At 38.7% G+C, this 21,098-nt stretch overlaps 1 protein-coding gene across 3 annotated transcripts in view; it reads left to right on the top strand.

Annotated features, from left to right (window-relative positions):
• Positions 1-21,098, top strand: part of trps1 (trichorhinophalangeal syndrome I) — a 115,997-nt gene that overhangs the window by 5,550 nt on the left and 89,349 nt on the right. For all 3 annotated transcript variants that reach the window (XM_069175898.1, XM_069175901.1, XM_069175900.1), the window contains exon 2: positions 15,580-16,077. In XM_069175898.1, coding sequence (XP_069031999.1) covers positions 16,065-16,077 — 13 coding nt within the window. In that variant the 5' untranslated portion in view covers positions 15,580-16,064. The remainder of the gene's footprint in view (positions 1-15,579; positions 16,078-21,098) is intronic.

The raw sequence follows: 21,098 nt of genomic DNA, 5'->3' as shown, positions 1-21,098 counted from the left end.
TGGCTTGTTAGTTGTTCGGCCAGTTATTTAAAAGAACCTGCCAGGTTGTCATGTGATGTGCTCTGTGTTGTGAGTTCTGACTGTTTTGACTCAGCAGTGTTTGAATCACACTGATGCTTCCCGTACACCCAGCCATTCAGCTATCAATCACTGTGCATATGAGTTCTGACTGTGTATGTAAAAAAAAAAAAAAAAAAAAAAAAACTATGGAGGATTTATAGAACCTTGTTTTCAGTTATGTTTCAAATAAATGAAGTTATAATTGAAAATGCATCAATTCTCATTGGCTCAATCATGAGCTGATGACTTGCAGTTTCCAGTGTTGTTCTATGGAAAAATTTGGTCACATTTACCGCTCAACCGTAGTTTTTTTTTTTTTTTTTCTTTTAGTACGTTCCAGGTGTTGGATAATTTGACTTCATGCTACACATTTTCCACAAACATTGTGTGGCTTTGAATCAGCGCTAAAGTACCTCTATTTAAGCTGCAGTACAGGTGTTCTCCCAGGTTTAAAGGATTTTGCAGAAGAGATCAGATGTTGAGGTTCTGTATGTCATTATGAAAGAAATGTAGCTTAAACAGTTGTCAGTGACGATGTGGAAACAAAGTACACAGAGTACGTTCCGAGAGTCTGATCAGATTTGTGTGAATAAAACGGACTTTCATGTGTTTTTTAAATGTTGCCGTCATGTAGACCTTAATAAGAAAAGTTTTGAAGCCCATGTAGGGTAATTTGTTATAACTCTAAATTGTAAAATGAGGGTACAGAGTTTTTTATTGAGACTAAATATAGCCCATCAGCCTATTTACACTGTGATTCTTGCTCTAAAAATATGTTTGTTGTCCACGAGCATCCTCAGTTTTGTCATAATAATATTCAGTAAAAGCTTCCTCCTAATGGTTTCACATTTGAAAATGACTTTACAAATGTCAAAATATTAACGGTGAAATCCAATTTTAATAACTTCTCAATTTTCTATATTGACCCAAAATTATTAAAGTAGCAAACATCATTAGAAGAGGATCTGCTTTATTACTGAGGTGAATTATTATTTTTTAATCTATGCATAATAAATGTTAATGAAATCATGAACAGCTATTTGTTATGGCTTTTAATAAATTGGACCAATAATGCTTTCAGCTGTCACATCAGGACCTCACAGGTACATATATCATCTCTTTTGCTACCTAAAGTGAAAACAAACACACCAAATAATTAATCACAGTAAACATGCAGTTTGAATAGATTATTTTTTAGTATTATGTCTTTTTAGGATATAATTACCTAAATATATATAATTTACCTATAAACTATAAATACTTCATTGGACATGTGTATTTCTATGTAGGATACAGTTGTTGGCAGTTGCTTCAACTATTTAAATTTGTCTATTAAAAAGAACTTAATAAAATATATTGTTCAAAATATATATTTATAAATGTCATAAGTTTTAAAGTAAATAGGAGTAATATTTTAAATGTAGAAAGGAGGAAGTTGAGAATATCTTCTATCATTTTATTCTCTTTATAAAGGTTCAACCTTGAATTTGTGGTGATGACTTTCTAAATACGTTGACTATAATATTTTATATTTAAGTTAAAATGACATCTTTGTAATCAAACAGTTTTTTTATTTCTTTGGTGTACTTGCTCTATCAGACAATATATAATGAGGAGATAAACGATAAGCGACATTTACTGCAGGCTGCCGAAATGGTGTTGCGAGTACATTTCTATACGATTTTTTTTAAATTGTTCCCACGAGCACGGCTCCATCTGTAATTTTCTACAGTTTTCACGCAGCACCCAGCAGGCAAAGACAGTGAAAATTAACTACGGAAAATGTGACAGTGGCATAAGTGGCAAGAATTTCAATGTGATTTATGCTGTAAGCCTCTTTGTGTTGAAGCTGAAAAGGCTGTGCAACACGCAGATGGAGAGAGTGCTGAACCATTTTCCTCAAGTACTGTATGCTTAATTCAGCGAGACTTTTCTCAAGTAGAAGTGTTGCTTTTTTTTCCCCTTTTTATTCAATCAAGGCAGCTACTTGGGTAAAAGTTGTCTTGCTCCAAAGTGAAGACATCGTGAACTGATTCCAGATGTAAGAAAGTCATTTGATTTTATGCACGTAGGAAAATTACTGTGAATCCACCTGTTGCTTCATAGTAGGAAATTGTAGGATCAAGCACGTCTTACTTTCCAAGATTTAAGATGTTTATTCTGTCTTGTTATAACAGATCAGTGCTAAAATAACTGTATTTCATTTAACATTAGCTTTCAGTTTAGCTACATCAGGACAAATCGGAGTTAAGAGTTGTCTGGCTAACTATAACTATGCAGGTATTTCTGATGTGCTTGTTGTCTGCTCAGAGGTGATTTCAGGCCTTTACAGTTCATTAATATGGTATCAGTTCCTATTGTATGTCTGTGAACTTCTCTTTCTCAGCATGCAGCATTAGTGAACATTCATCTTCAGACAGTTCAGTGTTGTTGATAGATGGCAATGAGTTAGTGAAAGAGTCTATTTGTGCTTATCACCTCCTGTTGAGGTCAGATCTGTCTTGTTTGCTGCTTGGTTATGACTGAACTGACCCACTGATTGCTTATTTCTGTACTGAAGGTTAACTGTCTTCTCTGTTAACAGTCAAAGCAAAACCCTGCACACACATACACACACTTAAGATTTCTTAGCTGACAAATTTGTTGCTTTCTCTCTGTCTGTGCCTCACTTTTTCTTTTCTCTTGAAGTTTCTCACACCCCCCCCCCCCTTTTTTTTTTTAAATCTCTAAATTTCTGTCTCTCTTATTTTCACTGTATTTCAAAACATGAAAGACGGTTAGTGTCATGTGCGCTTGGTCATAATGTAATCACTGTCCAAATACTTCATTCTGCTCACTCAACGATTGCATTTAACTTTCATTTCAAGGGTAAATACACACTGACGTTTGTTTGCTATTGTCATTTTTCTCAGTCACAACAATATTTCTTCCGAGGTCTGATGTGGCAAACTTTACTGTAGCAATTGTACGTTTTTTACCCGGTGCATGTCTTGCAGTCTGCAGCATTATTGCAGGTTAATACCTCTTTACTCCATGGATGGCTGTGCTTGTACGTGTGAAACGCTCTTAAGCCCTCAGCGCATGTACGTGTGCTCACAATATTAAGTCTGTCAACGATAAACATTGCCGTTTTTATATGTGGATCAGTGTTTTGTGTGTGTGTGCATCTGTGCGTGATACAGCGTGAAATACGAAGCAATTTGTTTCATTGCTGAAAGTGTACATGTAGGCTTGTTTTTACTATATACCTGCTGTGGAAGAGGGGGTTCATTTCCACTGCTTTTAAAGCCATCGAGGCTGTCTCTCGCTCTCGCTCTCTCTCTCTCTCTTACACACACACACACACACGCGCACACACGTACACACACACACACACACACGTATGCACGCACATGTATGCACAGCCCCATTAGTATTGTAGTCTGGGTTCAGGCTAAAACATCTGGTGGCTGAGTAACTTTTCAAAGTAGTCTTTGTCCTCACTCTGTGTGCATGCATCGTGTGTCTGTCAGTGTGAGCTTTCCTCTGTGTGTATGTGTGTGTATTATAAGGGGCAGACTTTTTATGGCGTCCCGTCAAATTAAAACTATGATTTAAGCGACTAACATGCACATTGTTTCTTTTATTAAAGCAAGTAGCCACACTAGCCTTTACTGACTTTTTTTTTTTTTTTTTTGCCTTTGCCTTTGCTTCTGGCTGTGGGGACTCTTCTGTATAAAATACAGATGAGAAAATACAGATTACGGAATGACCGGTCTGGTCTGTTGTTATTTTATTCATGTAGTCCTGGCTGGCTGCTCTATAACAGAGGAAGAAAGGAAGAAATCTCATGAAGATATGACACCCTTTCAACTTGCCTCTGGTCTAGCTTGACATTTCCACCCAAATCAGAGAGAACCAGTGAGATGCAGGTTAGCATAGTTTACTGTCTCACCTGTTCTCTGTAGGATGGGGCTGGACTAGCTTTTTCTGACACTGTAAAATAATCCGGCAGTAGCAGCTTCAGGCTTTAGAGGGTAGAGCCCTGCAGACAGTTTGAGCTGATGCCCTCAGGGCTTCACTTCAAACCACATACATGTTGAAAGAGTAGCAACTGATCTTCTCCTCCGGAGTGCTTAATCCGCATTTTTAAAGGTGCAGCATCTTGCAAGGACTCAATTGTCATGCGTGTATCATAAATAATGTAGGAAATTGTTTGATTTAAAATGACACGCTTGACTTTGGGCAAGAAGCCACTCAGCTGTTTTTACATTTTCTTTCATGTGAATTTTGGTGGCACTTATAACTATAGCTGGGTGATAGAATCTTAAACCATTGTTATGTTTTATCATCACCCATACTTTGGTATTGAATCATGAAATTATCTTATTAAGAGCGACAAAGATTTATAATGTATCAATCAACAAAAAAATGTATCAGTCATTTTTCAGTTAAGCTTCACAAATGTGAATATTTTCTGTTTTTCGTTGCTGTTTATGGTTATAAACTGAATAGGCTTTGCTTTTGTACTCAGACAGAACAAGACATGAGAAGGGGGAGTGTAGTGCATGTGCATGGTTAAGTTGTTTCCATACAATAGTCAATAATGTATATTTTCATAGTGCTATTTTCAGGGGTTTTCTGGATAACTAATCTAAAGTATGATTGTCTGATTTCAGTCACAAAACATTACTGCAAATGTTTCACATAAATATATTGCATATTTACATGTCCGTATGACAACGTTGACCATTCCATTTGTTTTTATTGGCTCTCTTGCATGACATGCGCTTTAGAAATGGTTGGATCTTCACTCTCTAAAAAAAAAATGGTCAATGAATTTCAGCCTTTTCAGGAGAACTTTGAATATTTGATATTCTCAATCAGAGAAGAAAAGTGGCAAAGTGTTTATGATGTGAAGACATTTGAACTTTGGGAAAATGAGAGGTGTCAATATTCTCGCACATTTTACAGACTAACTGATCGATATCGTGAATAATCATCAGATAACTGATAATGAATATAATCATTTGTTGCAGCCTCAATCGTATCAACTATACCTGTGCATAATATTCTCTCTTCTCACAGTGGACCTCTTAAATTGAAAAGGTGAAAAGAATATGTTTCTGTATTTATTTGCAGGAAAATCAAAGTAAAAAAGTTTCTCTGAAGGTGAAGAGAGTCACAATGCACTATTTTAACTAACATTTTAATTAATTGTATAGACCTTATACTCTATTGCTGCAGATGTTTGTGTTACAAACACTGCCTAAAGGGATCATTTTCTCAGGACTTGCCTTTGGTTCTGAACCAGCATTTGAAGACCATAGAGAATAATGAAATTTGTTACCATCAGCATGTTTCTTATGGATAAATATGGTCAGCATTTTTTTTAATATCTGCAAAAGAGGAAGTCCTGTATCATTGAAACTAACAGTACAGTTCTCCCCTTTAAACCATCTGATAAGTGATATTTGTCATGGCCAGTATGTTTTTTTTCTCATGAAAATGGAAAAAGTCCCCTTGGATAAGTGTGTAACTGTGTTTTTGAAGTGTCTGCTGTGTGTGTGAAGAAGTGGATGCTTGGATAGATGGATGATGGAGGGAGGGAGGGAGGTGGTTTTCTTTTTTGAAATGGAAATGAAGGGGGCACACATCTGGGGGTCTTTGAGACTTTTGTGAAGGGAGACTGAAAAGGTGGGTGTCAGAGGCCCACAGTCAGAAGTGTGTGTGTATGTGGTGGGGGTGGGGGTCAAGGAAAAAAACGGACAGAGAGAGAGAATGGGAAAAGGGTAGTTCTTTATTTTTTGGAAGGTAGGAAGGAGAAGATAAGGAAAGAGGGATAAAGAGGGATAAAGAGGGGAGTCTGATCAGTGTTGGGACTGAGTGGGAGATAAAGATGTATGGATAGATACACTGATGGATGGACGGAGTAGAGTAAGAAGCACACCAAAACGAGATAAAAGAGGCTGTGATTAGGTAAAGAAGGGAAGAATGCTTCCAATGTGAAGGAACAATAGAATGGGAATAGAGTAAGAAAGGAAATGGAAGGAAGGATGGACAAGAGGACAGATGAGGAACTCATTTGCATAGACAGGAGGAGGAGGAAAAGTGGGGCGAGAAAGGGGGCAAAAGATCACTTGCTATGGTTGAAAACTTTACGGCTGACAGTTAAATTTACTTCAGGCCTGTGTGTGTGTGTGTGTGTGTGTGTGTGCGCGTGTGTGTTGCGGTGGGTGGAATAGCACAGTGGGGGGCATGGCGTTTGTTCTGAAACATGGCTTTTGGGCTTTTTAGTGCTTCACACACAAGTTGTCCTCTCCCTTTTCTTTATCGCCTGTTTTTATCTCGGCGTGAGAATCTGTCAGCTCTCGCAAATCCTCTTTCCCTCTTTTTCTCTTCCTTGCTGTTTAGACAGGCCGTGGAGTCTGAAAAATTATCAGATTAAATTCCATGCAAAAATCTCAGTTTAGTGTTCAAACTGCCTTGTTTGGGAGGAGGTTCTCAAAACCAGGACGGATGATGATTGATGGCAGATTAACTGTAACTTTTATAATCTTTTCAGATGGCCACTCCCTCTGCTGTCTTTTGTTCTTCCAGTTGCTTGGACATTCTCATTTTCCACACCTATGTAAAACGTTAGAAAGGTGTGCTGTCTGATACTTGAGGTACTATTCAAATCATTTGCTTTTACCAGACTTGAGTAAAACCTCAGGTAATGTGTGTGTTGTACGGTATAACAAAATAATTCCTCATGTTTTTGTTTTTAAATAATTAGAAATGTCTTCAGGATTAGTTTGTCAAGGTTTGAAGCTGGTAAATACTCTAGATTTATCTTGCCAGGTGCTTAAATTTAAATTAAAATTTAAGAATTTAGTCATGCCGTGAAGATAAAACATGTGCTTCTTGGCTTTATTTTCAGGTTGTACTCCAGTAATATTGCTCTATGGACTGATAACTTCACTTAAACTGTACATATGAGGTTATGAAACAAAGTCTCTCAGAAGTCTGAATGGTGTAAAACGTTTCACCTTAATAATATGTCAGAAGGAGGCAGCTCTGGCAGTGTTCAGTTTTAGGGGGCTTACCTTGGTTGGTGTGGACCTTCTGACTTTTCTGTTTGGACCTGAGGACCAAAATGTGTTCTGACCGAGAAGAGGTGGTCAGGAGCCAAATCAAACTGAACAATGTTTGACTTCATTTGCCGTATGAAAACGTGGATGTTTTTGGATGGTTCAGAAAAGAACCAGATGAGAGGAAAGAATGAACCGCGGTAGCACATGACGAGAGTAGGAGATAATAGAAAAGGCTCCCGGCCGATTGACAACAACGCTGATGCCAGACACGCCTGTCAACAAACCAGTCAATGTCAAGTGTAGAGAGGTGCAGCTCATGTAGGTGATGACGACAGGACGTAGGTATATCATGCCAAGTTCTTCAGTGTGCTCACGAAATTGCAATGTGAATCCAAAACTAACTGGATCAAATAAAATCACAGAAAGATGAACCTTCATCCATACTTTCAGGTGTGAAAACGGCCTTGTAGATGCAAATTTAGAACAGAATAGGAAGAAAAGAGAGAAAAGCCAACCAGCCTGTAGAGTTAGAAGTGAGAGATCTCAGCAAATTAGTAAGGAGCAGTGGTTGAAAAAGTGGAACATAAATGTTTGCAGGGAACCACATTGTTATTTAAACTCACTCGAGATCATCTTGTAATTGTGCTGAATAACAGCACCGTCGCAACATACTGTACTTTACAGCTGTTAAAGGGTTGCTTTGCCTCAAAATCTGGAGAAAATCCTTTCGAATAGATTCAATTGAAGTCTTCGCACATCACCTGGACCTCTCACCTCTGCTGCACTGACCTGTACAGACAATCAGGTGACTCTCCCCTTAATGCGCATACACTCCTCGTACACCTGTTGTGTTAAGTGATTCTGACTTGACTGTGCTTTGGTTTGAATTGATTTACAGGTTGTGAAGAACTGCCAAAAAATAGGGGCATCGTTTTAATTAGCGTTAAATAAATGTATTGCAGAAAGATGGTTTGTGGAATCTGAGTTGTAAACCTGTGTAAGAAATGATATGACTGTCGGGCGTTTGGCCAGTTTCTGTACCTCTTTGCAAATGAACATTGCATCATTGGAAGCATAACCTTGTTACAATCTAAGAAAATGAAAGCTGCTTTGGCATTCAGTCACTCAATGAGTTTTGTAGCTTTTTATAATAATCATATCAAAGGAAAGTTAATACCTCTTAGGCACTACAAGTACCTTTGATGGAGACACATTAAAGAATATCTTTATTCCTATAAAAAAATATTCATTAAAACAATTACAGTAAGTCACAGTGATAGTATGGTTATATTTGGCTTCGGGTTTTGATTAAAGCCCAGTTTCTGAATGGAGCCCATCCCTGCATTGACATCACTGAGGGGCCCGAACCCGCCCAGTCCTGCTTCCCGATAGTGTTCGACGGGGAAACGCTGCTTCACTTGGCCAACGTGCAGAAAGAAGGGCTCTGGAAAGGAATATAATGTCAACATTGTGGGTTGAAAATGTTCCGTGTGTGTGTGTGTGTGTGTGTGTGTGTGTGTGCGTGCGCGTGTGTGTGTGCGCGCGCGCGTCTTAAGTTTGTCCAGACATTTTTTCCCGTCGGGCCGGCCGCTTGCAGGAAACGTCCGATTCTCTCGGAGTGGAAATTGTGCGTGTGTGTGTGACAGAAAGTTGTGTTGAGTTGTGAGTGTGTGGCAGTGCGTGCATGGTGGAGTGTATCATCCTGTTTCAGTCTGTGGATGTGCATGTGCGTGCGTGCGTGTGTGTGTGTGCGTGCGTGCGTGTGACTGACGTAATGTTTGAGCTTACCCAGACAGAGACAAACCAAACACATACACACTCGGGGATGTGTGCGTGCGTACGTGTGTGTGTTTAAAATCATCAGATATGTCTGGTAGACTTGGGCAGGCTGGTGAGATGTATGTGTGTAATGTGAGTGTGTGTGTGTGTGTGTGTGTGTGTGTGTGTGTGTGTGTGTGTATATCTGGCAGAGCTGTGGTTTGTTTTCCGTATTTTGGGGGAAAAGACAGCTCGGGAAGAGTCAACAATCAACATGTTGATTTATGCAGCTACTAGTTCCTTCCATTACGCCTACAACTACCACTGAAGCAGAGTTTGTTCGCCATTATTTTTGATGTATGAGAGTCTTAGCTGCGGAGAGCAAGGTCAGAATCAACAGTCCAGTGTTGATTTATGCAGCTCCTGGTTTCCTGCTACTATCGTACATCAAGGCAGGACATTAACACCATCCACGAGGTAAATGTGGCTACTCTGTTGACTGTTGTTGGTGACTTTGTCTCCTCCACCAGCAACAGCAGCAGTTTAACAGTCATCATTTACGTATTCTACTTTCTTGTTTTCTGAGATTTTGCAGCTATTTTTGGCCAGCAGTCACCAAACCTTCCTTTTGTAGTTCACAAACTTTAAATCTTCAAGTGTTTATGTCGTTTTTTTTTGGAGAATATATTGTAGAACAACTCATTTCTCACTTTGAACAAATTGCGGTATAGTATTAGAGCTGCAGGAAGCAAATAGTAAATAGGTAAGAATCCATATTAAATATTAGTTGCTGTTATTTGTCATGAAGAATGTTTTCAAAAATATCCAGTTATATAACAAAAGTAAAATCCTTAAAACTTTTTTGCATTTAAATCCCCCTCGCTCTGTCCCCATAGCATCAGTTATACTGTTGACTTTTAAATAAAGGCAAAATGCCCTAAAAATAGTCGTCAACAAAATTAAGAAAATGTCATAATTTTAAAACCACTGGCTTCCTTTTGATGAAGTGTCATGAACTATACCTCGTCCCTCAGATCCTCTATTTTTAATACTAGGCTTACATTTACACCACATTCCTTCGAATTAAAAAAAACAAAAAAACCTTTAAATGGTTTTTTTTGAGGCACTATGAGGAACTGATTTATTACAGGGAAGTGGTCGCGTGTCAGTAACTTGCACGTGCATCTGTGTCAGAGCTCTGGGCGTTGCTGACAGTAATGAATAGACAGACCACTCCCTCAGTTTTTACCCCCAAGATCTGAAAGATCTGGTTAATCAAGATTACTTGGCAGGGGAATAGATGAACTGTTGGGCAGAGTGTGTTCTCGTATAATACGAGATACGTCATAAAGGAGTTTCTGTTTTGTTCTATTGTTTGTCTCAAATAAGACACATCTCTACGTTTTAGAGGTGGAGCGACTTAAGAAGCCACACCAGCAAACCAAAGTGATGTTGACAGTGTAGCTTTGAGACCGAAATCTAAAAAAAACAAAATGTATTGCAAAAGTTGTGATTATGCCTTTTTGTGCCTGTAAAAACATATTTGATGAGATGACTGTTATTAGCTTGAATTTAGGGCTACATATTACAAAGATTTTCATTGTCAGTAAACCTGTTAATGATTTTCCTAATTGACTAGTTTATTATTTGGTTCATACAGTGTCAGAAAATCCTGAAAAATGCCACTCATAATTTCCCAGAGGTCAAGTTAATGTGTTCAGATTTTTTGATTATTTTCAATCAAAGAAAAGCAGTCAATGTTCACATTAGCAAAGATGTAACGGAAGAAAGAAAGAAAGAAATTGTTGGACGTAATGCCTGAAAAAAGGGCAAAGATTAGGAATTATGAAAATTGTTGCAGTTGATTTCTCTGATAAATAACTAAACCGTTTTGACTCTATTTTATTCAAACCATGATTTCTAATCAGCGTGGCATGTTGCACTGCCATGTTTCTACTGTAACCCAGAAGGGACAACCCAAACAGTTGTACGGCCATTGTAGACGAGGTGGTTGGAGTCTGCGATCTCGCCGCTAGATGTTACTAAATCTTACACACTGCTACTTTTGGTGGCATCAAGACAGCATTTATACAAAAGGGTTTGGCTATTTATAGAATAATATAGTTGGCGATAACCCAAGTAATCTGGTATGCGGGACAATATTTGTCATTTTATTTTGTTGATTTAATGGCCTGCCTCTTAAATAATTCAGCATGGTTGATAAATAATCTGTGAAGCACAATTCCAAGTGTTTGTGGACAAGTAAAAACTGACAGATTTGGCCAATATTATGCACGTTATCCCCACCTGTTTGTTTATTTGGAGGCTGCAGGCGGAGGCGCCCTTCCGACGCTGTCGGACTTTCAAATCGTGTCAAACAGCTGTTCAGGTTATTGCTCAACAAAGATTTCAAGGTGATTTATATTGTTTAACTGAATACGAGTAGCCTATGGGCTACAATGTTTTAGTAACATTTCATTTTCACATCTAAGACAACAGATGTCAGAGAGTAAGCTACCAATTTACACACTAAAAATGACCAATTTTGCTGAAGATTTCATGCAACAAAGCGCGACAGCTTTTTTTGATCTTTCGTGGAGATTTATTTGTCATTTCTAAAACGAGGCCTGCTCTCCCGACCTGGAAATGTTCCACCAAAGCAAGTTCACCCTGACCCTGTTTGGGTAGAGTACCGTCGCTGCATTCTGAGCTTCAATAGATTCTGTAAAAGGAAAAGGAGTATGTTTATCTTATCTGTTTTTTGCAAAATGCGCAGGTGGGAAAATAAATAACGATACACGCTAAACGCCGATGCACACACTTGCGCTAGAGTTTCGGCAATCATCAACTTGACAACCGAAGATGCCCGGTTGGAAAATTGATATACATATCCCAGTGTAGTCATGCTATTCTTAACATATTAAACATGCAAAAATAATTACAACCAATTAGGAACTTTCAGTCACTTTTTGAAATAAATATATGTATTTAAATCTACTTTTATTTTTATTATGCCGTCTTCTTTGGAACACAAGTAGGCACACCCAATCCAACAATAACTTTCAGATGTGGCAATGAACTATTATGAACTTCAGATGTAGCTTTGCTGTTGTAGTTAAACCCTAAATTGTATAACTTCTAAAAAAAATAGTAAAAGATCTGCTCACTGGGCATATTTTTTCTGCCCGTGTTATCTGATTTTCTTTCTGCCTGTGTTAAAATGTTTGTTAGAACTTTCAAACATCACGATTTGCAGATTTCAAATACAAACAATCAAAAATCCATCAAACTGAATAAACCTATAATTTTTGTGTGGCGTGTTTGATTAAAAAATCATGTGGTTTCCTGCCGGTCCAAAATGTAACTATGCAATGTGGATCTGAAGCTGAACTACATGACATCTGAGAAGGCTAGTACCAAAACATACGTGTCCTTCTGCTGGTCTGTTTGTTTGTATTGATCTCAGATAAAGTTTTATTAGTACATGAAAGATCAGCATTGTGTATTTGAAATCCAAACAACAAAACTGACTTAAATAATCCATTTCAGATGGAGCAGTTGAGTTGAGTCGAGTTGAATATGAAACAATGTGCTCTCTGTGCTCTAATTGGTGGAACATGGAGCTTAACTCTGTCTACACAACATCTAAAAACGCAGCGAGACACATCAAAAAGTTCCTTTCAAAGACAATCATTTTCCTGAGGACAGAGGGGAAAAAAAAAAAAATCCCTGAAAGACGAGGAAGAAACAAGCGTAATTAGTTTGACCGCCATGTCATTTGAAACGGCATTAGCAATAACAAATCAAAAAACAATAAAAGATGAGAACAAAGATAAATTAAAGGGCTTATGTTTCATGGTAAAAATGATTGGAAATGAATTTGAGTGGTGTGTGTTTATGGTTGTCACTGTGCATGTACAGTGTGTATGTGTGTGTGTCTTTAGGAGGCACGGAGACTGCTTAACATGTGTATGGGCACATGCATGCATGTCTGCGATTTTGTGTGTGTATATGTGTGTGTGCGCTTGTGAGCGAGTGGGGAGTTAGTGAGTGGGTATTTGTGTGTAATCATGTACGTCAGGCCGTCATGAATGGTGTGTTTGAGACAGAGCGGAGTGTGGAGTTCCTCGGGCAGGACCAAATTGGAAACAGAAAAACAAACATTCCCTAGGAACCCCCGCTCGCCAGCTCTCCAACCTCCTCTGCCCCCCTCTCCCTCCCTCCCACCTCCCTCCTCCCCCCACCTCGTCTGCTGGCTAGTGGCGCAGTCCAACCTGTCTGGGACAATGTAACGGTCTATAGTCGGACCGGACCACACACATACGTGGAGGGGGGTCGGAGCGCAGGGGGCGGTTGCTGTGGTGGTGGTGGTGGGGGGGGGATCTCGGCCACAATGACAGTTGGAAAAACAGAAGAAGCATATGAATATGACAGAGAGCTCAGTGACGGATTGATGGGAAAGACAGAGAGATGGAAAGGAGAGAGGGAGGAAAAGTGAGACAGTTTACAGTTGATGGACATGAGATCTGGGAATGGGAGTTATATTAGTGAGAAAAAGAAAAATGAGATAAGTCATGGTGGGCGAATAAAGAAAAGAAAACAGACTATAGAGGAAAACGGCGAGGCAGCGAAAGACAGTGACTGAGTAAATGAGTGAGCGGGAGCTCGACTGAGTCAGACTTCCACAGGGAAAATATCTAGAGTTACACTCACCCTTAAAGATAAAGAAAACTTTTCTCTACCTTTTCTTTTCCTGTTTTGAGTGCTACTGATGAGTAAGTCACCCTCTAGTTTCCTTCTCTCTGCTGTCTTTCATTTTTTAAGAAACTCTTCTCACTTTCTTTCAGCTCTAATACTACTATGTGCTCCGTCATGTAATAACTGGAAGCTTGTCTGTGTTATTTCAGGAGTCAGGATATTACAGCCTGGAGAAATCATTGGAACACATGAGCATACTGTAATCTTTGTGTTTGTGTGTTTGTATTCAGTCCTCACTGTGTTTTGTCAGGCTTGTTGAAATTTACATTCATTTAAATATCAGATGTTGTCGCTGAGGACGCTTTACGAGGTTACCTGGGGACATATGACACTTTAAATATAAATGCCTACTTGGAAATCTTTTTTTTTCTTTCTCAAAAGCATGTTTTTAGCCTCAAAAACATTACTGTTTTAAGATGGGAGGGTCTTTTAAAATGACTCATTTCAGTAATGACTCATAGTGTTCTTTACTTTTCATGCCAGCAGTCACTTTTTTTTTTTTTTTTTTTTTTTTTGGAGCAGCAGATATCTCTTTTCAGATAATGACACACTGGAGTTCTGCTGTGTTAATTTTCTATCTATAGTCCAAACAAAGTTAGAACTGCACGTGGAGGTGGTCAGCACCACACTGAACCAGGTAAACCACCGACCAGGTATCCTGGGACACAAAACTCTTCCTCTGCATCCATTTTGCCATTTTACTTATTTACTTGTATTTAAACTTCAAGCAGAAGGTACACTCTGCTCTGAATTATGTGAGTATGTTTGAAGATTTTGGACTCGTTTCTTGCCCACCGCTGATGCACACACCTACTGTACATGTGCACACATAAGTCAGACTGACCCAAGGAAACCGGCTTAAGATAAATACAGACACAGATTTAGATTTGTGGTAAGAGGGAGAGGGAGGCAGGATGAATGGAAAGAAGAAGGGGTGGCAGAGAAAGAGAGAGAGAGAGAGAGAGAGAGAGAGAGAGAGGGGAGTGTTGGAGACGTGGGTGGGGTGATTTTTGTGGTTGGGGCAACAAAAGGGGGAACTGAGAAGTGGAGAGTACTGACTTTTAACACTAGAATTACCGAACAATAAAAAAAAAAATGTCGAAAGTCACAGCCACTGGAAATTTGATATGTGCTCATTTATCTGATTAATTCCTGGAAATTACTCCATGATGGCTGCATTGTTATGACTCATTAAGCGATCAATACTGAAATTGAGCAAATAATACTTGTAAAAAAAAGACAGAACGTGTGAAGTTTAATCTGAATGCTCCCGCAGGCTGTAATTGTGTACTAATTGAATGTAATTCCATGTGTTACTATTTGTGGCTTTTTTGTCACCAAATTCTTAGCAGCACTCTTTCTGAACACTTTCATTGTATTTTTTTTTAGCTGAATGCGAACATTACTGATGTTACTTTTGTTAAACTGTAATGCTCATGCCTCCATACAGATACAGAAAATATAATCTAATGTATCTAAAAAAAGCAGATGGTTTTCAAACACATTTCATTTGTTAATTGTGGATTTTATTGAACCAGAAAAAAATTCTTTGGGACTTCTGCAAGTTTCTTTATCTGAGGAAAGCTCGATGGTTGTTGTTGATATTTTTGATACTGTACTATAAATCTTCTGTGAACTGGCTGTAACCCAGGGCCTGAAACAATCGTCACATGTGGAAGGCAATGTCAGCTGTCAAATGCAGTGATAAAATAGAATTGGTCGAATTAGAGAGTTTGACCGGTTGGCACCTCAGCAGGCTATTCAAATATTTTGCTTAATGTGCACCTTTGATCAGTCCGTCAATTTAGATGTCTAAAGTCGACACATAATTGTTTCCTCTAAATGTAAAATATGGACAAACAGTCGGAAGTCTGGCTCAAATAGGTTCCAGTAAATGTTACAGAATGGACTCGTTTGTGACGTTATTTGTCTTTCTGTCGTTTTCCAGGTTGTTAAGGTGATAGTGGACTCTGACAACCGTGACTGGGGACCTAAACCAGAAAGTGGAAAAAAAAAAAGACAGGACATCAAAACAGGCAGCCTGCATAATACGTCTTACATGGATCTACAACACACTTGATCAAACTCAAAGCTGTAATGCCCAGCTGTTAATCATAAGAGGAGCAACAGCCCTAAACCAAAGGTAGCTGATGCTACTTGCAGTTGAAGACCTTTTTAAACAAAAGTCAAAGAAGCAGAAACGTTTTTGCTCTGGCGTTCACGGACCTGCGAGGAGCCGCGTGGACCTGATAAAGAAATGGAGGGATAACCGTTTGGGTCTGACACCTAGTTTCTGCTTTCCATTACTTCGTGGAGTACAGAAGGCCGGTAGCCGAACTGTGCTGCTGGACGGAGCGTTGCGGCGCGGGCTCGAATCAAGACGCTTCAACAGATGCCAAAGCCAGGAGTCAGCCATGATGTTTTTATAACCTGATGATCAGCAGAGGTAAGACATACATGTTTTAATCGAGTCATTTTTTTTCATCTTTAACCCCTCAATATGAGTGGTAATAATTTCTAAATGATTATTTCCATTGCTGGAATTTCATGATCTGAACCAGTTCACAGAAATAATTCCGTAACTTGAATTTGTAGTACAGAAATAATAACAAAACTAAAAAGTACAAAATAATGTTGAACATGTTATCATGTGCTTAAATTACATGTCTGTAGGCTTGAATAACATTTAATAATTAGAGGAGGAATCATATTGCATTGAATGCAATATGATTCCTCCTTAATGCACTTTTTATTTAATCACTGATCTTTAATAAATTATTGATGCTAATTTGAAGTTATTTTTACTTATTGATATTAGTTAATCAAACTGTGATAGATTATATTCTTAATTACATTTTCTTTTCTTACCAATTCCCTCAAAGAGATATGTAGTTTTTTCTGTTATCACAGCATCTACTGTATATTCATCCTGTGGAATCACTTTATATTTTTTGGCATCTTTAAATTTGATCAATTTTGTGTAAAATTATATTTGCTTCAGGCTACATTTGCAACCTTTTTATACATTATCTACAGGAATACACTTTGTGTGTGTGTGTGTGTGTTTGTGGTATGTGTGTATGCCTTTGTGTGCATGTGCTTGTTTTTAAGTTCAGTGACTCGTGACTTTTTTAAAACCTAAAAAACAAATACAAAACTACTTTTAAAAACTACTACTAAAGTCAAAGCGTTTCAATCTCGGCTTCTCAAGCTCAACCAGTTTTTGTGGGTCTTGGTAGAATGTTTAGTCGGTAAAGGGGATAGTTTAAATGACTACTGATGAAATTGAGTTTGTGCAGAGCATTGACGTGTTATGAAAAATTGCTCTTCGTCATCACGGCTGGAGGAAGTGACAGTGTTGACTCGGAACGTTCCTGTGGTCTCATGTTTAGCTGTTATCAACTTGTGAAGGTGGAAAACTGTTTTAATATTGTGCTGTTTGAATGAATATTATACATACAGTAGAGCAGTCGAATCACAGCCCAACATTACCCGCTCTTCCATCAAGCCCACTGTGGAGCAGCCCACTTCAGTAAACCTCATTAGCAGAGCTCATTAGTTCCTCACACTCAGTAAAGTTTTGAGGTGGCAACTTGGTCAGATGTTTGATTGGTTGAGAAAGTCTTTATGTACTTGCAAAATATTTAAGAAATTGTTACCAGTGTCTTGTTATGAATTTTTCTGCTATAACTGCTTTGATTTTCTTTACAAATACTATAAATGCACGTCCACACTTGTACTCCACCACTACAGTGTCGTGCCCGTACTGTTCATGAGTACCAGTCATCTGAAAGGCGTTGCAATGCTGCATAGATTGGTGATGGTGATCCTCCAATTACAGGATGACTATGTATCAGTGGATGTTTCTGTCCCTGTTAATTAAATGCTGGGCTTTACTTAGAGTAAATACAGGATTGTTTAAGATGTGTTTGAATTGAATTTGCCTCTGTTCCTTTTCCTGCATGCGTTCATGCATTGAAGGATGCACTGACACATACGCAGGTTGTTGTACTACAGGAAATGCAAATATATGCAGTTGAGGTTCTTGTGTAAGTGTGTGCACAAAGCTGCAGTGGTTTGTGGTGTCATGTACGTTATAATTATAGTGGTACAGTGTTATTATTTTGTTTCTGTTTGAATGCTGTATGTGTTTTTTGTGTGTGTAAATCAAGATATACCATTCTGAGTTATGCCTCATCTGCAGGACCCCTTTAGTCTGTTCTTGGTGTGTGTACGTGTTTGTGTGTGTGCATTAAAAGACAGAACATGAGTTGGTGAATTATTGCTAAACCACACTGTGTTTTGCTGGATCAGGTTTATTGTGTGCACTTTTAAAAAGCAGAATTTGTTTCTGCCTGCTTCCATTTTTCACCAGTCATCAGTTGTATCGAGTCTTCGTAAACACACACACATACAACTGCTGTGTAGCCTTCTGTACCTGTCACAACACACACTGAAGCGCTCTCTGCCTGTTTCCTTTCTTTTTCTCTCTCTCTCACTCACACACACACACACACACACACACACACACACACACACACACACACACACACACACACACACACGTGCTCCTTTTTGCCGTCTTGACTGTTTTCATTGGGAACTGTTTCTTTTTTTCCCACCGTCAAATATTTTTTTGAAAACTGCCCATAGTGAGGTTTCTGGATTATCTGAGTAACTGAGACGTTGTGTGTCGAAAGAAACATTGTTTTATACTTTTTTTTTTTTAAAAGCGTTTGTATATAAATTCCATTGAGTCTAATTATATTTGTAGGGTGGCAAATGTCTCAGTGGCAGATTCCTTAAAGCCTCCTCAAAAAAACTAAAACATTTTTGTCAGGCTAAATTTGATTTGATAATTTGACCCTATTTCTGCAAATGCATGGAGGTTCACCGATTCTGTGTGTGTGCGCGCATGTGCGCGTGCGTGTGTGCGTGTGTGTGTGTGTGTGTGTGTGTGCGCGCGCGCGCGTGTGTGTGTGTGATCACTCCCATGGTGTCACTTTGTTTCTTTGAGACGAACCATGTTTCTGTATTTAAACTTGAGTTTTTGTGTATTTTTATGAATGTATGTTTTGCTAAATGATTAGTAGTAGAAGCCTATGTAATGGTACGTATGTGCGGTATGTGTCCCTTTGCACAAATGAGTGTGAGTATATGTGTGTCTGTTTGTGTGTGTGCTTTTATATGTTTTTCATTATGTGGTGTGGTGGCTTTGCTTGGTGATGTTATTCAGCAGGGCGGATTGCTTTGAGCTGCTTGATGCTTTTAGCTGTGGTCTTTGTGTGTGTGTCCAACTGTTTATGCATGTGCATGTTTGCATGCCTTCAGCTGTGTATGTGCACATGTTCATGGATGCACTCTTGTGTGTGTGTGTGTATGCGTGTATGTTGTGGTATCGTAAAGGCTTTGATCTGCCAGTACAAATCAGATTTGGAAGTTTTTTTCTGACTTCTAGAAAACTGAGGAATGTTGAGATGAGACAATTGAGACAGTCCCACAAGATAGTTTGACTCTGATGTCGCACACCAATGCAACAACACACACAAACATGCGCATTACTAAGACATTCGGAAGTTTGTTTCTGTGATGTAGTAAGCCCAAAAATGAGTTTCGCTCCTCTGCGGCAGTGAATCCCCATGAGTTCCTTCCCCTTGTCTGTCAGCAGATGTTCCTCTCTTTCTTTGTGTCTTCCTCTCACTCTCTGTCTTTGTGTGTCACTCCAACTCTTCCTGAACACTAAAAGTCACAGTAGAGGCTGGATCAGTAGAAAAACGTGTGCATTTCCTTATGTAACAACCTGTTGACCTATTTGCACTAAATACGTCAGGAGGTAGCTCATTGTGTGTGGGATGATCTCACCTTTTTGCACCTTTACAGCAGGGTGTACCGCTGTTAGTTTTCACACACACACACACACACACACACACACACACACACACACACACACACACACACACACACACACACACACAGAGCCAGGCTTTATCTTCGTCCCTGGAATCTCAAACAACATTTAATTCAAATTAATTCCAATTAGGGCTTATTAATTATGCAGACAATGATTAATAAAGGAGGTGTCACCAGCTGTCATGACAATTAATGACTTAATTTGTTAGTTTGTTAATGATTAACTAGTTTAAAGGACACTGAATCAATCAAAGATCAAAGTGACAGACGTTTGTGTTCATTCTCTGTATGGGTTTTTGTTGGAACTTCAGCATGTGTCATGATTTTGTATTTACTCTGTTTGTAACCAAATTTAGGTTGCAGACATTTCTCCTCATTGTAAAATGGTTTTGGCCTGTTTTCAGTTAATTCTCAATGGGCTCTAAATCAGTGTGACATCACAACTTAGTAAGCAATACTTAGTTTTCTGTATAGCAGTTATTCGATTGCATTGTATCTAATATAATATATTAATGAATTTGGGCTGACAACGATGCATATTAACAATTATCTTCCAAACCCAGCATTTGGTTTCCAAGAAAAAAAAGTTGTACTGCTCGCAGGCGTCTAAAGTTGACTTATTTAATGATTAAAACCATAATCACTATATAGTGTTTGTCACATTGTGTCAATAGTCTAAACAAATGATGAACTTAGTTTTAAGAAGTTAACTCTGGCAGCAAAACCCACTTCATCCAAAATGGCTTTAGTGTGGCATGGCTAGTTGCAAAATTCATGTCAAATTTGGTGTCACCATGGCCCACATTCGCACACATCTATTACACACCCTGGGCAGAGTTATTGGGACGCTTGAACCCCAGAGCTTTAATGCTAACTGTAGCTCTTTCTCAGACCAGATTGCAGCAGGTTTACAGCCTCAAAATCTTGTCAAATCTGGCAGATACATATAGTGCAAACTTGTCTTATATCTGCTGTGCTGACTGCACTGATGTTCAGTTTAGTCAACCCAACCTGGGCTCTGATTGGCTCTAGGTCTGCTAATCAGTTAGTATAATATTTCATTAGCTTGCCAGTATTTCTGTCCATCTTATACTATATCTTGTGAAGATGCCTTGCTTGCTAGATGAAATGTCATCACTAATGCAGGCAAATTTGTAAATAAAGTACAATTCATGCCAGAATGCCAGTGAAAAGTATAGAAATGTAATCGTTTCAAAAGATATTACAAAACACAAGTTGCTCTGACACATGTTGACACCGGACTTTCACCAAGCTGTGGGAAACACTAATGAGATATTAAGATGGGCCTGGAGAACCTTGACTTGTTATATTGAGAGTTTTCCCTTAAAAACCTCTGAAAATATTCTCCTCCCATCCTCCGGTTAGTGCACTTTGTCTGGAGGGAAAGCTTTACACGGCCAAAACTGACAGGTATTCGTTGGCTGCTTGGTGTTTAAATTTGTCACTGCTGGTTTTGAGAGTGCTTTTTTGTCCAGCTTTTCTGGGGGGAAATCATTAATCAGATTAAGAACTGTAACTAGGAAATGGACCCAACCT

The sequence above is a fragment of the Embiotoca jacksoni genome, unplaced genomic scaffold (genome assembly GCF_022577435.1).
Source record: "Embiotoca jacksoni isolate LCO1_2020_lvr unplaced genomic scaffold, fEmbJac1.0.p SCAF_7, whole genome shotgun sequence".
Classification (NCBI taxonomy): domain Eukaryota; kingdom Metazoa; phylum Chordata; class Actinopteri; family Embiotocidae; genus Embiotoca; species Embiotoca jacksoni.
This window is presented reverse-complemented; position numbering and strand designations above follow the sequence as displayed.